The 21,600-nt window shown below is 40.5% G+C and overlaps 1 protein-coding gene across 1 annotated transcript in view; it reads right to left on the bottom strand.

Annotated features, from left to right (window-relative positions):
• NRXN3 (neurexin 3) overlaps positions 1–21,600 on the bottom strand; it is a 1,627,094-nt gene that overhangs the window by 741,573 nt on the left and 863,921 nt on the right. The window contains exons 13-17 of the mRNA XM_064486155.1: positions 20,925–21,306; positions 19,944–20,134; positions 18,975–19,148; positions 14,818–14,844; positions 1,920–2,039 (exon numbers count right to left, since the gene is read on the bottom strand). Coding sequence (XP_064342225.1) covers positions 1,920–2,039; positions 14,818–14,844; positions 18,975–19,148; positions 19,944–20,134; positions 20,925–21,306 — 894 coding nt within the window. The remainder of the gene's footprint in view (positions 1–1,919; positions 2,040–14,817; positions 14,845–18,974; positions 19,149–19,943; positions 20,135–20,924; positions 21,307–21,600) is intronic.

The following is a 21,600-nucleotide window of genomic DNA, read 5'->3' as shown; positions in this document are numbered from 1 at the left end:
AATCAAAAATTCAACTGCATGGTTTATAGAATAAAACTCAAAATACATTACCCTCAGCCTGGATGTCTTAGAGACATTTCTGAAGATAAGAAGCTATTTCCACAAAAGAAAGCTGACCTTCCCCAATCCTGGTTCCAGAACTTCATTGTATATTGACAAAAGCATTCAAGTCAGATAATGCAATAGTCCTCACCCCAGACTGAGGCACAATCTGCTCTTGACAAAATCAGAAACAATCACAGAAAAGTGGAAAGAACCCTGGTTGATTTTCAGCAGAAAACAATGCCTGGCCTGCGTGGCAGAAAGGAACTCAGCAGCGAGAGAAAAAAGCATACATACCTTCCGAAGATCCTGCGTATTCCCCGCGGGCAGAGTAACTTACCTTTCTGCCTCTTGCAGTGTCTCCTCCTGACCACGTTCTACCGGAAGTGGTATGTATGTGTGGCATGGGATAAACTTGTGAGGATAAAGAAGCAGTACGCCCACCATTTAGGAAAAAAGCCTCCCGTGCAGAGAGGTTGGAGGGAAAAGAAAGAGCGTACAGCACAGTTCCCCCAGGTACTCTGGATGGGTCTATACCTGCCTGCTTCAGAGTGAAACAGTATTTCCAAATCATAAATGTGAAAAGCAGACTTTCAATAATACCAAGTAATTAGAATGAGCAATCTAATGCCAAATTCCAGATTCCCGCCTTGTTTCTCCCGAGTGTATCTTAACAGATCAGCAGGGCGTATAAAGAAAAAAGGCTACCCCAAAAAATGGAAAACAGGGCAAGAGACACTACATACATGAAAAAAAATGAGGAATAAGGAATTAAGGAAAATCAAATAGACATGAAAGAGAAAGCATTGTAATTGTCACCTGCTCCCACCTGTGCAAACTGTAATATGACCTTAGCATTTGTTCAGATAACATTATGCATCTTTTTTTATAAAATCAACTGATGACAACCATGGTTCCAATTTGTAAAATAAACTCCTATCAGGAAGGCTGCATTTAGAAAATCAGAAGGTCAGCAGGACCCACTAGTCAGAGCGTTTTAACAAATCCCTTTGCAAAGGTATTCAGACATTTCAAGTGTTTGCTCATCTCTAAAAGTAGTCACGTTAGGAACATAACACGGGAAGGAAGTGGAGACACAGGTTACAGATTCCCACAGAACTGAAGTATCTCCACCCTCAGTGCTAGAATCCTGTCCATGAAATCAGTCTTCTCCTAGAATTAAATCAGTTATAAACCTTAAGTATCAGTAGTGAACCACAGTAATAACTGGCTCTCTTCCAATATGAACCAAATGCACAGATACATACACAAAAATACACTCACAAAATAGAAATCTCTGTATGAACAGAATGTCTATGTATATGCAAACTAAATAGATAGCAATAAATTTAGCCAGAGGGAGTCTCTGCCTACATTTGAAAGACCCTTGAGAATGCTTTAAACATTTCTAGTTGGAAAAAATAATAAACTCTTAACATTTTCACCATTTGTAAGGTCTGAGAAATTCTCTAAACTCAGACTTTTTGAGAAATAGCTCCATTCCTTAAATATCCTCTAAGTTCTAGGCAATGCAAACGGAAAAGTCTCAAAATTGTTATTCAGATGATTTAATTCATGGGAAACTGAACTCCCTAGAACAAAAATATTGTCTGAATTGTCTATCTGGTTTCTCAAAGATAGTCTAATCTAAAGAAAAAAGAGAAAGTAAGTACATGGAAAAACATCCAGCGCTGTTGCAAAGAAATGCCTCTTTCCTCTTCCCATAAGAACATTAGCCCTTTACTTTCCAAGTTTCTGGATGAGGAAATTGCTTATGAATCTTTCAGAAGAGCCATCTTTTTACATAATGTCCCTTAAGATTTCTTGAAACCTCTGAACTTTGAAAAAAATCTCAAGTATGAAAAGGTTGTACTCACGATCATTGCACTGGTTTCCAGAATATGAGGTCATGGAACAGTCACAGGTGAAGCCTTCCCACTGCTGCATACAGACCCCCTGGTTGGCACATGAATCCTCCTGGCAAGTGGTGCTTGGTCCTAGTAATTCATAAGAAGAGGAGGAAAGAAGAAAAAAGGAGAGAGAAGTGTGAAAAATTAATCAAATTCAAAGCAATCACTTGAATTTACTATTCTCATGCCCCAAAACATTCAGATACAACCGCCAAATTGTCAACTCTAAGTCATGCAAGAAGAATTCACTATATACAAACGATGACAGAGATACACACATAGCCACAAACTGTCAACAGTTACACACAGAAGGGAGAGGGCTGAACACACTGTTCTGTTTTTGGCAGACTTTGCAAAGGAGCTTCATCTCTACCATTCAACTAGAAAGATATCTCATTTGGAGCATGGTCCTTCTAAACGTATAATGCTAAAGCGGAAAAATGCATTCTGATGATTCTTGTGAATTAAGGCACAAAAGTTCCTACAGACTACTTTGTGACCCTAAGATGCTTGATGATAATGAGAAGGAGGAGGAGGAGAACACAGTAGCCAGCATGTACTGATGTTCTGTAGCTGATAAACACTGGGTACCAAGCACTTTGTCTACATTATCTCATTATCTCATAAAGCCAGTGAACCTAAAAGGTAAGTAATTATGATTATCTCCACATCACAGATTTAACAAATTAAGTTCACAGAAGTAAAAGACTTTGCCCAAGGTCACACATTTGATAATTAAAGGATCCTGATGTCTAACTTAGGTAAACCAACTCTGAGACTATCTATCTTAGTGGCTCTTAAAGCATAGTTCTCAGACCAGCATCACCTGGGAAGTTGTTAGGAATGCAAATTATCAGGTCCTACCCCAGACCTACTGAATTATAAACTTTGGGGGGAGGCAGAAATCTGCATTTTTCCCAAGCTTTCAAGGTATGATTTAGCCTACATTGAGAACCAGTGCACTGTACCACACTGCTGCTACAGGTTTACAGAAGAATGTATTCAAACAGAGCGTGCATACACCAAAGAATGCAAAAGAGAATTATTTGAGGTATAGGAAAAACATTAGGAATTATGTTCATTTTCTTTATTATTTCAATGTTTGTGTGTCTTTCATAGGCAAGTAATATATAAGGGTATATGTATATAAATACACCTATCTTGGGGACATTCCCAAAATCTTCTGCAGGTATGAGTGAACAACTGAAAAAGTTTGGTCATCTCTGCTTTACAGATTGCCGTCTCTCTTTGTCATCTGGGGCCTCTCTTTAACCGTCTTCTCTCTTTCACTTATATCTTCTGCCTTTACCTTGGGATTAAAGATAAACCTACGCCTTTGGCATTATCTGTGCTAACAGGAAATATTTTAATATTTAGGATAACTCCATGAATTTCCCAGAAAATCTCAGCAAAGGAGACGAACCCTTTGACTCATCAAGCGTATTAGTCAGGCTATGATGCAAAAAAAGCACTTGACACAATAAAAATACATTCATTTCAGTAAAAGTACAAATTTCACAATATCCCAGCTAAGCCTCACATAGGCACAGAATCGTGAAATGTTAAGCATGCAGGGCCCTAAGAATACATGTTCAAAAGAGATGCATGACCACAAAGAGTTTGTCTTCTGGGTCGCAAGATATTTTGTATTTATTCATGAAGGGCAGGTGCACTACAAACCATCATTCCTAACACAAAGCTATTAGGGTAAGACCTAAGAAAGTTCAAGACAATTACTAACACTGGGGGAGCGGCCCAGCTGCTGAGTTTCTGCAACTCCTATATGCCATGTGGTTCCCCCATGCGGAGATGAAAGGAGGTTCATGGTCATGTTCTCAGTGGGTCTTAAACTTGAGTATTGTGTAGTACAAGTCTCATTAACAATGGCAAATCAGGACAGCTTCTTCTAAAGGACAAAAGCTTCTGAGAAGTCCACGGGGTTCCCTGACCAAATAGCTCTCACCAGACAATGGGCTAGTAATTCAATTGTACTAAAGAATCAGAAACATATGGAAGGCTTTTCCTTGAAAGGCAGAACAGCAAAAACTTTGGGAAAACACAATAATTATTTCCATGTTGATTGAACATGAAGCAAAGGCTTTTCCAAATTTTCACCATTTTCCAAGGACTAGCCAAAAGGCCTCCTTGATATCAAACATCTGCCAGTAACTTCAAACAGTTCTCCCTCTTCTTGTGGCCATGCCACATTACCTGCATCACTAACATTTGTATATGATAATACTTAACCCTTTATTACACATTGTGCTGTACTCTAGTTATATAATCCACTAATTCGTTCATTTTTTTTTTTTTTAACTATCTGTCCCCAAAAGATTGACTGCTGCCTACAGTTAGAAAGCATATAGTATGCTTTGGCTATGTCTTTGCTGCACTGTGTTCTGTGCCAGATGCAGAGAAAGTGTTTTAGTAAATGTTGAGCTGATCTGAATTGCAGTCCCCAGATTTGCTGTTGTCTCATACATCCAAAATCTGAGCGTGGGATAATGTTGCTCTGCAAAGTGAGCAATCTATCCTATTTGTAAATGGTTGGTGAGAAATCCAATACAGAGGGAATTACAGGCCATTTCCAAATTCCACAGAATTTGTTTCACATGTATTAAGGGGTGAGTGCCACTCAGATTCAGTCAGCGCTCAAAGACTGACTACACGGTAATCATCTAAGAACAAGAGTAGTTTCAGGGTTTCAGCAAGGACTAGGAGAACTTGCAATGATTTCCCATCCATCTGAACTACTTGTACTTCCTTTTGGGGCTGAGATCCTAGTGTAATTGAGCAGGAACATATTGTCATCAGTGACCACATGGGATTTGTAACAGCTTAATCGTATAATAGTTTAAATGGCTTTCCTCGTGCTCTTGCCAACAAGGGTTAGGCCAATGAGGAAGGGAACTGGGGTGGTCCGGCCAACTACCTCATGGTGCTGCATGTGGGGATCATGCTCAGTGCCCTCCTCTTGCTCCTGACACATCAGAAATGACAGTTGGGTGTTTTGTGCATCCTATTATTCATAACTTTCCCTAACTGCACATCTGCAATTATTTTTAGCCCCTTGTGGTTTCTTTGTATTCTGTTGTTTGAGGCACATGTCCCAGCCTGCAGCAAGAGGTCTCAGGCCTTATACTGCCCAAAATGCTAGACGTATTTATCAACCTGACTTTAAACTGAACAAGTATTTCTTTAGAGCTCTTTTCTACAGACCCCTTCCTATGCACCCTTTACTCTAGGCATAAGAATATCAGAAGAGCCCCAAAGCTGGAGGTGAACTTCAAACCCAGCAGAGGGAAAGGGACTGCTGCATCTGCAAAAACAAGAACAACTTTGCAACAATATGTTACCCTGTATGTGATCTCTATGGAAACTAGCTCCACCCTTTGAAATCTTGACCTTTTACTATAAAACCCCTTGTCTTCTTTCCCCAACAGGCCACCGTCTTGGGGCATTATCCCACTGTGGCCACCTTTGCCTGGCAAAGAAATAAAGCTGCCTTTTCTACTTAATCCAAAACTCTGTCTTTGAGTCTCAATTTGGTAAGCAAGGTATGCAGGCCAAGTTTTGGCAACAATAGAGCTCCTGCCTCTTTCTCCAGCCTCATTTCCCACTCCTCACCCCCAGCACACCGTGCTCAGCCATCCTTTCTCCCTTCCAATTCCTCTCTAACACAGTGGTGCTCACAGTTCAGGCCCCGAGTCAGCAGCATCCACATCCCCTGCAAGCTTGTGAGAAATGCATATTTCCAGGCCTCACCCAGACCTACTGGGTTGGAGGCAGGGCTCAGGAATCTGAGACAAGCCCTCTGGGTGCTTCTCAGGCCTGCTCACATTCTAGGACCTCCGCTCTAACACTTTTAAGATCATCCCTACCCTGAAGGTCATTTGCTCCTGCTCGACCCAGAACCTGAAATGTCCTTCCTGCAGATTTTCAAATAACTGATTCATCTTATTCTTTAAGCTTTAGTTCAAAATGGGCTTTCTTCAGACTCTCCTATTTAAGGAAGTCCCCATCAGCATTTCATTTACTCTCCATCCTATTTCCCACTTTATAAACTCACAACAATTACATGGCCTGCAATGAAAATATTCTTCATTAAAACCTTTATTGTCTATCTCATCCTACTGGAATATAAGCCCCTTGAAGGCAGAAGTCTTATCTGTTTCATTCACCTCTTTATCTAAAAGTAAAGGCTCAGAAAAAATTATTGAATAAAAGAAAACAAAAGAACTAAAAAATAAAGAAATAAAGTCATTCTTTTGTGACTTAAATCCAAGCATTTTTCTTGATTAACAATTCACCCATAGAATTTAGTAGTATCAACTCATATAAGCTACTTCCTACTTGGAACCAAACTTTTTTTGGGGGGATTGGGGGGAGTGGTGGTATTTATTTGACTGCATTTCCTTCCCTGATTTAACTATTAGATTCACTCAGTCTCACCAGATGCTGGGACAGACTCTTTTGAGTCCCCAGTGCTCATGGACAGCATGCAGCAGCTGTGTTGAATGAACTGGAGTTTGGACTAGCCTCTAAAACACTTTCTAGATGATGATATAAGCTCCTTTTCTTACTTCAAACTATTTAAATACATCCTTTCCTGAATAGACTATATCTTATATCTGTATCTAGTTCTCATATTCTCACAGTGTCTCCAAACTTGAGAGTAGAAATTAAAGAAGTATACCAAAATGTCCTAGAAAAAAGGAAAAAGAAAAATTTCAACAATGCTTCTAACTGTACATTCATTGATATAATTCGATTGTCTACAAATCAGACAGAGGATATAACAATAATATAACAAGGGATTTACTTAGCACTCATTATGTGCCAGATAGACAATATACTAAGTGTGTTTCAGATATTAGTTTCTTTACACATGATGAAGCAATTATAAGTATTAAAGAATCAGAAAAACAGGAATGATTTTCTCATGGAAGACATACAGAACTTCAAAAAAAAAAAAAAAAGAAGAAGAATTTTTTGACTGTTGATCAAGTTGGAAGGCAAGGATTTCAGAAAAGTAAGCTGAGTCACAGAATAGTTAGGTGATGCTTTGCAAGGTGCCACAGGTAACAAGTAGCAGGGCGACATCACAAACCGAAACTTGCTAACTCCACAGCTGACCCACCTAACCTTTATGGATGTGAGTAAACCAGAGGACCGGTGGGTGGGGAGAGGGTACAACTGGATTAACAAGAGCAACTTAAGGTATTTCTAATCCACAACCAGAAAAAGATGGCATTTTAATATAAGAATGTGATTGTTTTAACAAGGAAATTTTTCAAATGCCACTTCAATTCAAAATTCAATTAAAAATAAACAAGATGAACTAGTTTTCTCTAAGTTAATGAATAAAAATCTGTATCAAATGTATATGTTTATAAAGATAACAGATATTCCTGAAGACTTAATAATTTTATCTAAAACATTCTTCTGAATCAACCTAAAATTCCAGATATTCTAACTTAAACTTTTGGAATTACATATTTAGAAAATTTTTTAATTACTAAACTGCACTAAGGCTTTAGGGAACCCCTATATAGAGACGGTGCATACTACTATTGCATTTAATATGTAATCAATCCCCACTAAAATAGTCACATATTCTTTTGAGAAAGGTTGGTGACTTTTCTTTGTATAGTAGGGAAAGTGACAAGACCACAGAAGTAAGTATACATAAAAAGATGGGATAAGTTGTCAATGATGTCTGTAGGTACTTCAGTTTCTAACTCCCAGCTCTGTTTTTAGCTTATTGGAAAGCATCCCATTGTGTCTTTTTTCTTTATTATTATTTTTTTTCAGATAACTCTGATGATTGCCACAAATTTCTCATCATTCTGCTTGAATCTGGGATTGTTTTTCTTTTTAAGAACTGTCCCAGACAGTCATTTCATGCCTGTTACTGTTAAAATCCACCTTTGCCATAACTTGAAAACTGATTCAGTCAACTCCTCTTCATGGTCTGGAAAACCAAAAGTTGACAGATTACCTTTTTTTTTTTTGAATACCATGTGAAGTTTATTGAACTTCATTCTTTTTGTTATTGCAGTACAATATTGCTGATTTTCAATATTGTGTTAGTTTCTGGTGTACAACACAGTAATTCAGTTATAAATATATATTATTTTTCATTATAGGTTATTACAAGCTGTTGAATATGGTCCCTGTGCTATACAGTAGGACCTCATTGTTTATCTATTTTATATATAGTAGTTTGTATCTGCTAATCCCAGTTTACCCCACTCCTTTCCCCTCCCTGGTCACTAAAAGTTTGTTTTCTATGTCTGAGTCTATTTCTGTTCTGTAAATTCATGTGTCATTTTTTTTTAGATGATTCCACTTACAAGTGATATCATATGATATGTGTCTTTCTCTGGACAAACTGCCTTTTATCACTTGCAGGTCCTTGAGACAGGAGTGCTGCTGGGAGCACAGGACCCCTGTATCAGAGTGTATTTCTGTTATTGTCCAAGTAGGACTTAAACCTGTGCCTCAAACATCCCAATTGAAAATGGATCAGTAATCAGCACCAGCTGGTCCTGGTCATCATTGGAAGATGGGCTTGGTGAGTGGGGGAGCCTGGGGATGACAAATCTGGTCTGATGCCCATGTTGTTTTGTCCTAAAGGGCCAAAGCTGGGAGCCAAGGGGCAGGCACCAGCTGGGGCTGGTTCACCTATATGCATCATCTTTTATCACACGGCATGAAGTTCGTTAAAGGGCTTGGAATTGGTGAGTGGAGCCTGAATGGGAAGCAACCCCACAGTAGAACACTGTGCCAATCAAAGGGTTTGTTGGCCCCACACAAAGCCCAGCAGCCACGGTAAGAAGCCATATGAGAGTTGCTACCGACTGTCTAAAGAGATAGCTTCCACTTTCAATTCTATTTTCCACTCCTATAAGTGCATAAACCTTTCCACTTTGGCATTTTTAAATTTACATTGTCTCTTAGAGGAAGGATGACTGATTAGTAATTGAGTGGGAAGAAGAAAAAGAAAGAATTTTTAAAAGGAAGATGAACATACATAGATATACATATGTGTGTATTTGTGTATGTATGACAACCCTTACCAGCTTCCTGAGCAGTCTATAGTCCCTACTGCTAAAATATAAGAATTAAAGTGTGGAGCTTCAGGGAGGGTATCCCTGACATTGGGTACAAGGCGATCTTCACTTTGCTGCACACATGTCACGGTCCCTGAGGCAAAGATGCTTCTGTAGCTCTCAGAGGATCTACATTTACAGCGTTGGGTCCTCTTGGCTTTTCCAAAGAGAATCATTCACAGACAACATAAGATTCATCCCTTTTAACTGGCAGAAACCCAACTCACTCCTATTTAATTTTAAAATAAGAAGGCAATGATCCTTAAATGTGTCAAGTGTCCCTCTTCATACGGAGCCAGCTGAGAAGTGAATGCTCTAGTTCCAATTTTACAGAAGGTTAAGCCAAGCCAGAGAACAGGGTCCTAAATGTTACTATAAAAGTGCATTGGCAGAAGGGCCCAAGAGCAGCGGTGTTCCTAAGATCTTACTTTTTTGTCTAGAAGGCAGGACTGAAGCCTTGTTAAAGCTCAGACAGGCACTGACACAGGTCTCATCAAGCGTGATCAGGTGCTCACCTTTTCCTCTTCTCAAATGAGGGCTCAAAACACTCACTCGGTTAGGATGAGGAATGGAAAAAACTAACAATAACACCAAAGCTTCTGGGGACACTGGGGCAGCTGCAATAACACCCGTGTTCTCCTCAGTCACTTCAGCCCTCTTATCATACACTGAATAAAAATAAGGTGAGAGGGGCATGGGAACTGGTTAAAACCAAGATGCCCTCTGAGGTCTTTACCTCCACTGGCCTTTGGTCCCGTGCTGGTAAGTATTTAACAACTAGAACTCCGGCAGGGGGTGGGGGTGGGGGAAATAAACGTAATTGGTAACTTTTCTGTAACCTGATTTTCATGGCATAAAGTACTCCCCCCACAGACAACTTCAAGCTAACACATGTTACATGATGTCAGCCAGCTTGCAAAACTGCTGAAAATTCCTGTGCTGGTGCCTGCTCTAGCACAGCACCTCCCCTGACGGTCAATGAACTGCAAAGAACAGTTACACTAGGTGAGTAAAGTGATTTACCCACGTGACACTTCGAGACAATGCAGAGGTGACGGTGATGCCTGCCCTTGCTGGGGTCTGTGTAAAGGTGAGAGAATGGTGACACCATAAAGCCTTCTTGCTCAATCCACCCCGTTTGCAGAGAATGCCTGGGTAATAAGGGTCCAACGATTGGATCATCCCATCTTTTAAAAAGCATGAACAGGTAGGTCTTCAAAAGCCAGTGCTGCGTCGGAAAATGTAAACTGGGGCCTCATTTTCTGCTTTTCCTTGTTTTCTCAGCACTGATGTAGCAGCTTATTACAGTAGTAGAGGGCATTTTTTTTAAAAGAGAGAGAGATGAGGGGTTTCAAAGTCCAGGCTCAACAAAAAGATAGACATTGTGCAAATATCATCTGGAACTTAGTGAAACAGTATTGCTACAAAAACTAGCTACCATAAAGTCACCTGGAGGACACAGTCAGATACTCTCTGGTTATCTCCATACTGCTTCTGCTTTGGAAATAGGCAAGTCCAGGCTCACACCACATAGCACAGTAGAGAAAAGGCCATAAGGTTTAACATTCAGCTTCATTAATTAGTAGCAATGTGATGCTGGGCTAGCTACCTAAATTCTCTGAACCCCCGTTTCCCCATCTACATATAAAGGAGATAGAAACTGTTTCCATTTCACATGATGTAAAGATTAAGTAACGTACGCAAAGCCTGTGAAGTCATCTGTGAACTGGGGATAACATTACCTACCACTCAAGGCCATCATCATTACGGAGACACGAAATGCTAAGTCCTTAGCACGTGCCTGCGCTACGTAGACCCTCAGTAAAGGGTATTATCAATTCTGCTGGAAAGGAAAATCAAACTCTCTGTACCCATTGTAGCTGGGTGTGTAGTTGGTCAGGAATCCAAAAACAAGATAGATTGAGGCAGGAAGTCACAGTTACACAGTTCTCTCTTGAGAAACCTCTGTCATGAAGCGTTGAGAGACAAGAGGCAGGAACCACTGTGGGACATTCCATTTAATTCCTGTCTCTCTCATTATTTCCTATAATGCAAACCACTTTGAGGAAATGGTTTCTACTAGGTCAAACACTATGCTTTATTACATAAAATACAACAGATAAAGTAATACAGCCCTTAGCTTCTGAGAAAATGTAAGTGGGGAACTACATTCCTCACAGTAAGGTAAATTGGAGAATTAAAATTCCCTTTGTCTACTACTAAAAGTATTTGGCTGATGCCAACTCTTATCTAATATGACTTGAAAGAATCTTCGGGTTTTCAGGGAATCCAAACCCAATACACTTATTGACTTAAGATACGCAACACTTAAAACAAAATCTGATCAATCCTTGGTCTCCCCTACCTACATGCCCATCATCTGAGCAGAGAGACAACTTACATGTCCAGAAAAGAAGCCATTCAGCTCCAGAAATAGAAGCTGCTAAGGGAAATTATATGGAAAGTGGGGGAAAGATATTGTGATTAATCACCTAACCCAATAAAGAGCTATTCTTTTATTTCTCATGATTATGACTCAACTACCTCACTCCCAAGAGGTCAAACGTATCACTTCTCTTATAGTTGGGCAGTTCCTTTCTTATATGGACAAGCTTTTAGGGAAGTTTTTCCTCAGCAGGAATACCCTCCTTGCAAATAAGAGGAATTAGAAAATTACTCCTGAAAAACATTAGATATTGTCATTCTATTCAAGGGACCATGAGGTTCAAGGAACTGTACCTCTCAGCAATGTAACACCTCTCCTGGGCCTCAAGGGAGCTCCTACTCTCTCTCTTAACCTGGAGGGATGCAAAGTCTGACCTGAACCAGGGGCATCAATCAAGTTCTTCCTTGACACCTTTTGTCATGATGTGTAAATGTGTCTGCTACGAAACAGAGTAACCCTTTGGAGGTGGTAGGGAAATAAACAGGAGGAAAAGCTCATTTTCTTCCTCACTCCTCAGAGGTTTCACCTGAAAGGGAAACCTATTTACCCTCTTAGCCCACAGAGTAACAGGGGTCAGTTTCACCCCTCTTCCCTCTGCCTTGGAATACGCTACTTGCCTCCTAACTGCTCTCTGCTTCCACGTCCTGTCTTTCTCATCTATTCTCCACCTTGGTGTCAGAGTGATCTTGAAAAGATGAAAATCTGACCCAGGTCTCGGTTCTCTTCACAGCACCCTCGGGGTGAAGTCCAACTCCTTACACAAAAGGTCTGTCATCACCTGTCTATCCTACTGCTCTGGCTTCGCCTACCATCACATCCACACAGGCACATTATTTCAGCCAAATAGAGCTCCCTGTAGGTCAAGCTCTTACATGAACTTTTACCTCTCATCCACCTAAAACATGTTGTCCTTCAGACTCAGCCCAAAATCTGTCTAGAAAATATCCCTTGAGTTCCCACCATGACTACCCTAACCCCCACACAGTCCAGCAGCCCTCCTCCGTGGCCACACAGCACGCACCATGTCCATTCGAGCATAGCAGTTTTCACTCTGCACTGGAACTATTGACTGATCTCCTACAGATTTATCTAATGTCAGACTGTACCTCATCTGTAATCCCAGTACCTAGCTGAGTATCTGATATACAGGAGTAGCTGAATTCCTGTGAAACTGAACAACACAATCACTGGAAAAGTTTAAATAAATAAATAGTTTAAAAACATCACCCCAACGATGACAAGAGGATTCCAGACACATTATGCCTCTTCCTAGACCCATCATCATATTTCCTTCTGAAAATGATTTGCCTTTCCACTTCAGACTGCCTCATTTCTTTGTCATATGCTTTTACTGTTCTTCACCCTTAATGGTTAATTACTACTATCTGTGCCCACAGGTTGTGTCTGAAAAAGCCAGCATGAGTAATGCCCCACGCCCTAACGTCAGGAAAACAAAAAGGAAAGGCATTCACATCCTAAAGATCTTTTGCCATAACATCAGGGAAGAGGGAAAGAGTAAGATGACCCAAATTAATTACAAAGAATAAATAATTACAAAGCTCTTGCTACAAAGAGACTGTCAAGTCATTACAAGAATGGAAGGGAGTCTGGGTCAGTGGAATAAAAACATAAAAACCATTCTGATGACTAGACTGTTTCTACAAATGAGCAAATTAAGATATTCCAAATCTCCAAATCTATATCCACACTTTGGTCAACAATTTACAGTAGGCACAGAATTCAACTCATTCTTTGTATGATTCCTACAAACCATTTCTCCTTTGAATGGGAACTTCAGGATCATTTTGCTGCATGGGGAGTCGCTATGTAAGTTTCTGGGGATTCAAAATCCCCAGGGTAAGAAATAGTTCTTACCATGAAGAATGTTAAGTCCAGGGGGAGATGCAATTGTCTAGTTTTTATCTAATAAATCTGATCACAAAGAGTTTTGACCACCTTGAATTGTCTCTTATTATAGATCAAATCCTGCCCCTTCTCTCTCCCCTCCATTTACAGAGTAACAGGGAGTAGACTTATTTTGAAAATTAAACAGAATGTCTAAAAACAACAGCCTTTTGTATTCCTGAAGGAGCCCTGCATACTTTGAAATTGAAAGCTATTGTACAGCTATCTTGGACTTCAAAGTACTAACACAGTGCACGTTCTTTGCAATAATTTTATGATACATTAGCATATTTGCGAATCTGCTAAGAGGGAATGAAAAAAGAGTTACAGTAAAATGCTAGAGAGTCCTCATCTAGTTGAGGTCCACCCAAAAGACAGACACTGGTGCTAATTACCTACAGGACGTGTAGCAAGTCACTGTAGAGAAGACGATCTTTCAGGTAAAAAGTAGTTTTTTAAAGCTACCTTGGTCTTAACCACTTCTATCAATGTTTGCTGATTCCAAACTCACAGAGGCCATCCCAGGCTCAATCCCCTGCTTGACTATCAGCCAAAAGAACATGCCGGTTCTCAACTTGCTGTTCTGAATCAAAATAACCTGACATGACAGGATGGGTGGACCATTACAGACTTTGAAAGGTACCTCTCTGAATGAGAGAAGAAGCAGTTTCTGCAGTAGGTATTCACTAGCATGTAACACGCGGGCATTTCAAAAGGCATTCAGGATAAAATCGATAGATCAGTAGACCCTCTTCTTCCCCAAGAGCACTTTTTCCCTTTAGATCACAAGACAGGAAATTAAAGTGCTCAGTCAAAATCCCCAATAGGAGGCATAAATCTCTAGAATGTTTTAATGACATTAATATCTCCCAAATGCCTAGATGATTTCCTTAAAATGACTTAAGAGAAAATGGAATTCTCTTTCATAGGATCCAAGCATTCAAAAGTCCTGCTCTGAAAAATGACCTCCCTGACCTAGAAAAAAAAAATTAAGAACACAAGTTGGCTTTTTTTTCTTTTTCCAAGTGCTGCCTCTGTCTATAGTGATTAAATTAAAAAAATCCAACCCCTCCATGGCAACTACTAGGAAAGGCATTTCCAGAAGTGGACTGATATGTTTGTGGGGAGTCACAATATAGGATGCTGTCAAACCTCTTTGGTCCCCCCTGCAAAATGGAATCATGTTCCCCTCCCCCCGAGGCCCTGCCTTTGTTATTGTTCATGCAGTGATCTGGGTTTTCTGCCACTGAAAGTGAAGAACACAGGGTTCAGCCCCCTCCCTACAACCGCTGCTGTCCAAGAGGTGTGACAGCTTGAAGGCCTCTAAAGAAAAGATACCAAGGGTTACACAGGACATCTTTCAGTCCAAAGTGGGGATGGGAACAAGAACCTTCTCTACCTTGCAGGTCAGCTTTGGTCAACGCAACTTTGTTAGCAAAAGAACAGAAAAGGCGAAAACAATAACCAGAGGTTAGTAAGAGGCAGAGTAAACCAGGGTAACATTACAGAAATGAAAACACAATCAGCATAACCAACATCACTCGGACAAACTGAAATGCTCCACAGGTTCTCCAGAGACAGCACAGACAAGGGATGCACAGACCAGGGTGGAGCAGGCTTCATCAGAGCCACGTCAGCAGAGCAGGGGCAGGGAAACACTGGACTGGACAGAGCACAAGCGGTGGTAACAAGAGCCTTCCCACAACCTCACAGCCAACCCCAAGGCACATGATCTGGGAAAATGATGTTCCATCAGCGAGGATAAACATCAAGAAGTAAGGGGAGTACGTGGCCAGACTGAAAGACACGTGAGCACAACCAGACAGAGCCCACAAAAGCAATTCTGAACATTTAGGAGTTAAGTATGGAAGAGTCACTTGGGAGCGCTCCTTGTAACCTCCTGAAAATGCCACCGAGGAATTTGGCACTAGAACTGGGCATTCGTATCAAGGTGATTTGGAAACACCAATGACCTCAATTGCTTTAATTTATTAAAATGTAGCCAAACCCAAATGGCTGTGGCCAAAAAGGCACTAAACCAATGTTCTTTTTATTTATTTATGCCAGTCTCGCAATGAAGCACGTGTGTTTCTCTCAGATGTTTACCATCTGCAATTGTGGAATCGAATTTCTAGCCAATACATGCCTTGGGCTCTGCAGCAAAGCTGGCCTCAAGATAGAAAGAGATATTTACCAGCCAAATATTGAATCAGACATTATTAAAAAATTCCTAGCCCAAATTGAGGGGTTGCAAATCACAGTTGGATGTCAGCTAGGCTGTCCAGAAACTGCACTTAATTTCTAAATTATACAGTCTGCATATATTAGAAACATAAAATTAAAACCTAAGTCACGATTTTTTTTTCTTTCTTACTGTAAATTATTGGGAGCCAAAGAGTAGTGGATTAATGTGTCTTTAAAATAATTTTGGACTCTTTGGGGTTAGATATAATAGAGAAAGTAATACAATTACTGCTTAGGGACCTTGAAGTGTCATCACCAATGTCTTTGACAGGAATCTATGATCCCTCCTAGCCTGTGTACCCTAGAAATGCAAGAATAAAACACAATTACCATCTTGAAAAGATCCAGGCCTTACTTCTTAGTAATGAATCCTTACCCCTTGTTTCCTCTTCTAGACATAGAAATGATAGATCAAGAAATGTGTTTTGTTTCCTATGACTCAGCCTAACTCTCAAAAGCCTTCCTGAGGGCCCTGTACTATGTACAGGGATTCAGAACGAGAATGGCACTTCTCTGCAGTCTTTCCAAGGTTCTGTGCCCTTCGTTTCCCTCCCCATCATCCTCCATGTGCCCTAAAAAGCTCCCGGGATCTCTTACAAGGGCTTATTCACAATAGTGCAAAATTCCAATGACAGTAATTTATGCTGTAACCCACTTTCTGGCCATTTTTCCTGGTCACTTAAGCTAATTATCCGAGTTATCTGTGTACAGTAAACAAGGGCGTTCTTCCTTCAGCCTTCATCCTCCACTTCATGCCACCCAGCGGGGCGGCCGTAATGCTCCACAGGTAACCATCATCATTATCTCCATGGCAATAGAGTGCAGTGTTATTAGGCCCATGGGATTGTCCATAGATGGGGATGGCAGAGCCATCAAGCCACAATGTTCGGCTTTGAACAATCACTCACACTCAGAGGAAGGTCAGAACCCACCATAATGAGTGTGCTGAGTCATGCCAAATTGCACACAGAGCTGTTGCTAGGGACAGGAACATTTTCTCCAATCAGATGGGTAATTTCTTCTCACTAATGCTTCCTTTCAAGCTCTCTTAAGTGGGGTCCTTTCCAGCTCTCTTAAATGAGGTCCTTTCCACCCGTACGCTATATATTTTAATCTACCTTTAAAAAAAGTTAGTTCAGACTTCCTTTTAATCTAACTTCAGCACTATGTCCTTACATCACAATTTTGATACCCTATAGAATTGTGCCTCCCATACAGCAGCCATAGCCGCATGGGACTACTGAGCACTGGAGAAGTGTGTAGTCTGAGTTGAGGCATGCTGCGAGCATAAAATACTCAATTTGGAAAGCTCAATGTGAAAAAAAAAGGTAAAATGTCTTATTAAAATTTTTGTATTGATTACATCCTGAAATGATAACATTTTGGATATACTAGATTAAGTTAAATAAAATGTAAAATTAAAATTAACTTTACCTGTTACTTTGTATCTTTTTTTAAAATGTAGTTACCAGGGAATTTAAAATTATGTATGTGACTCACACTATATTTCTATCAGGCAATGTTGCTATGGAGTTAAGTGGATGATCCCTGTTCACTTTTAAACCTCCAGAACTGATGGCATGATGAAAATATTTAACATCTGAAGAGAGCCTTATGCTTTTTAGTATGTGCTTTTATATTATGATTTAACTTGATATGATTAATTAATTATTCCAGGATAACTGGAAATTCTGTCATTCCGGAATCTTCTAAACGAAGACACCCAAATTCCCAAATGGTGTATCTATTTCAGGATTGCCCTTAGCACCCAAAAGAACTCAGAGAAGATCAATAAGACCAAAATTCTTGAGTTGAATGAAATTGTGCATTTTCAGGAGAAGAAAGCGAAGTGGCTGCTTTAAATGCGTGGTGATTCCCAACCTTCTGTTCCCCATACACACACCATATTTGGCCAACAGAATTTAAGAAATATTTCTGATTAAAAGAAAATTGGAGAGGGTTAGAGAGACAACCAGCCTTATGACTAGTGCAAACCGGTAAAGAGACACTGACTCTTGGTGAAGGGAAACGCCTTCCATCCTACAGATCAGCCCGGGAAGCTGAGCAGAAGCTTTTATTAAATATGCTGTAAGATGGCACATGGAGGGTGGACACTGGTTCAGGACAGGAGCAACACATGAAGCTGAACAGTTAGGAGATGAATGAACAGGTTTGATGTGGTAAATGAAGGAAGGATACAAGAAACCACAATATATTGCACAAAGGGCCATGAGGCTCAACCAGACAAAAGAATACACAGATCCTGGTGACTGGTCAGACATCCTCTTTGCCTTTCATGTTCGATACAAGTCCCCTTCTCAGCCTACCCCAGGAGGCTGGGAAGGCTGAAAATGTTGTCTGCTGTACCCTGCCAGCTGAAATTAGATGGTGTTTATTGTAAAGAACTACTGGACTCAAAAGACTTATAAAATTCAGTTAATATCTCAAGAGACAATGGATTATCTACAGAAATAGGCTGACTGTGGTTTGTTGTGTGGCATGAGCGGGCGTGCAATGCTACTAAATGTCTCCCATGAGATAACATTTGTAAATAATAATCCTACCATTTATTGAGTACCTACTATGTATGTTCCAGGCACTCTATACATAACTCTTTCAAGGTAAGTTTTATTGTCCCATTTTTATAGATGAGAAAGACAAAGTTCAGAGAGGTTAAGTGACTTGCCAGAAGTCACACAGCCAACAGGAACTACTACCTGGCCCTAAATCCAGGTCTTTACAACATCAGAGTCCATACTGTTCCACTACAGCACACTGAGAAACTGCCTAATAATGCCTGACATCTAGTAAGTACTCAATAACTTACTCCCCTCCCCTCATCATGGCATCCTGACATCGTTTTCCGACCTCCTGCTCAGTTTGCATTATATGATGCAGTCACTATTAGTGACATAAGAAACATTTTATTGATGATGACACCCATGTAAGAAAAAGTCTCTGATTTCTACCTCCCCATGTATTAAGTTATAAATAAAATCCCTGATACCCTTTCAGCCATGCTGGAAGCAAAGGCACAATTCAGGAGAGGCCTGATGTCAATGCCAGGAAAGGTTCTCTATTGGCAGGTATGTGACACTGAGAAGACATCTGCCGACATACATTCCCGGAGCCTGTGGCACATGTCTTGACATTCTCAGCCAGTGACAAGAGGACACTGATGGTGATGCAATGCCAGGTGGTGAATGGGAATGAGGGAGGACTGGTAAATCGAGGAAGGAGGCACTGGCAGAGGCAGCAGACAGGCGTGGTGCTTGGGACAAAGACATAGCTTAAAAAGAAAAAAGGTTGTACCTTCACAGCCACGCTCGATCTGTCCACTCCGATGGAGAGCATCGTTGATGAGGTCTGGCAGGCGTCCGTTCAAGTCCACTGATGCCAGACAGCCCTGAAAGCCATCCCGGGAGGCCACGAGCTTTGGGAGGTTGCTGTACATGCCTTGGGCCAGACCTGCCATGTAGAGGTCACCTGCAAAGGAAAATAGGTAGTAACAGTAAATGGGTGAGGGGTATGGAAACCACATCGACCAACGCCAGTGCACTTCAGACTATGCACTAGATAATGATAACACAGCCTGGGGGGGGAGGACCAGTGTAAAAAATAATTACCAGAGTTTCTGCCCTGTAAAAAGAAGAAACTAACATTTCTTATGTGTTATTCATTTTATATACATCATCTCACAAATTTTAATCACCATACCCATTGTATGAGGTAGGTATTGTTCCCATTTTATGTAAAGATTAATAACATTTTCAACAAAACAACCATGTACTGAGTGCTTTTTATGTGCTTGTTACCAATAATAAGCTGAGGACTTTACAGACATTATTCCATCAAAACTCCTAACAGCCCATAAAGGTAGTAACAATTATTATCCTCATTTTGCAAAAAAGTATATAGAAGCCTCAACAAGGCTAAAAATTTTTACTAAAGTCACTCAGGCAGTAAATGATTCAGTTGAGATTCCAAAACCTATAGATATTCTTTCCTGTGTATTATGACCCCTTCACATTCTAATGTTTATAACCCCATCACTCAGTTCCAACATGCCCAAGGTTTACAGAGACAGCAAATCCACCCCTGAGGAGTGGTCTAAGTAAAAACTGAATAAATTGCATCATGATATAATTCAACATTGTTAAAATAGGATGGGCATGATGTATCAAAAATGCATGGTGCTCCTCAACTGTACTTTACTTCTGGGAACAGCCTTTCAATTGTAAGACATGCTCTAAAAAGGATAAACTTCTTTACAAGGTTTACCTTTCAAGTCCAGATTTTTGGCACCATTGATAACCTGAGTGACCACCTTAGTATCCACTTTCAGGCTGTGGGTGTTACTGTTGTCCCGGGTGATGACGACGTTGTGCCATTGGTTGTCATTTAGGGGACGGTCACTATTGCCTTTGATCACATTGGGACCATTTCCGAGGTCAAACACGTAGTGTATGTACCTGTGAGGGACCACAAGCACTCGATGACTTTAGATTCCCTGGAGTGGTTTAATGCAACGTGTATATAACTGACATCGGGAGCTTCAAATCCCCCAAGCTAGACTGGCGTCATACAAGAAAATTAAGCTTGATTTAGGAATACAAGAATAGTCAGATCCTGTTCTACCAGACTTCACTTTAACTCTATACTCATTGAATCTGTTTCTTTAACACTACCTAACAAAACTCCAGACTACACAGGCGGTACACTTCAAAACACTAGGGGGCAACATTTAAATTCACAGTCAATCATAGATGTGTTTGGGGGGGGGTTCTGTTTTTTTGCTTCTGTTTTGACTATTTCCCAACATAGTAGTAAAGTATCTTGAAACAAGAACAGCTTTTTAAAATCTGCATATTTGGGCTAATAGTAGTCCTGAAAATATCTATATTTCATTTCTTCCTATAAATTTGATAGTTGTATTATACTGTCCCAGAAGTAGATGCAATACATCCCACATCCCTCTTTTGCAAAGAAAAAGAAAAAAAAAGCTTTTTTATCATAGGTTTAAAGGACCACATTTCATAGTAAAAAGCCTGATAGTACTGAGTTAGGAGAAGATCTTTAAATAAACTCATTAATTTCTCTCCCTTCTAGACTTAATCATTACAGAGATATTTTTAATCAATGAAGATGAGAGCATATATCAGGAATAGAGGGTAGAGAGTAGAATGGACACTTCATGCCCATATTTCATGCAGGGCTTGAGCTAAGATATCCAGCATGAACTGTGTGCTCTCTCCCACTTACCCCTTGACTAGCTCAACAGCAATGAAGTCATTGCCATCACCACTATTGAAGAGGATGAAGCCATCAGCAGAGGTGGTCTTGAACTGGAAGAAGAGGTGCATAGAGGTATAGGCCTGGAGGGTGGCCAGGCTCAGGTAGCTGCTCTTGGTCTTGAAGGTGACAGGGTCAGCGATGATGTTCCTCAGTCCAAAACGAGCCTTCAGTTCACAGTAATCAATGTCTCCATTTTTGCACAAGTCAATGTAGAGCATCCCATTAAACATGAGGCTCTGCAAGTGGCCAATGAAACTGGACGGGACGACAGAGATGTACCGTTTCTCGGTCATGATCCCAGTTTCAATGTTGTGGAATTCCAAGCGAGTATGGTCTCCCACCATTGTACCTATGAAAATCATAGGGGAGACACAAACAGGAAGAGTTGTTCTGCTTTGTCATAGCACCCCTACTCCATCTTTTAGGTCTAATTTGTTTCCACACAAAATATTCAGTTCCAGAAACAAAAATACTCAATATTGTATATGTCTGACTTGGCCCCAGTGGGAGAGCTGATCACTGGCCCTGTCCAAGTTATGTGCCCTGCATCCAATGCAGCTGCTCTGAACGCCCTATTACATAAAGGAAAATATGAGATGGTGGCTAATTCAAGTTAAAGGATCAAACTATTAGTTTTCGCCAT

The sequence above is a fragment of the Camelus dromedarius genome, chromosome 5 (genome assembly GCF_036321535.1).
Source record: "Camelus dromedarius isolate mCamDro1 chromosome 5, mCamDro1.pat, whole genome shotgun sequence".
NCBI lineage: Eukaryota > Metazoa > Chordata > Mammalia > Artiodactyla > Camelidae > Camelus > Camelus dromedarius.
Note: the sequence above shows the minus strand (reverse complement) of the source record. Positions and strands in the feature narration are given on the sequence as shown.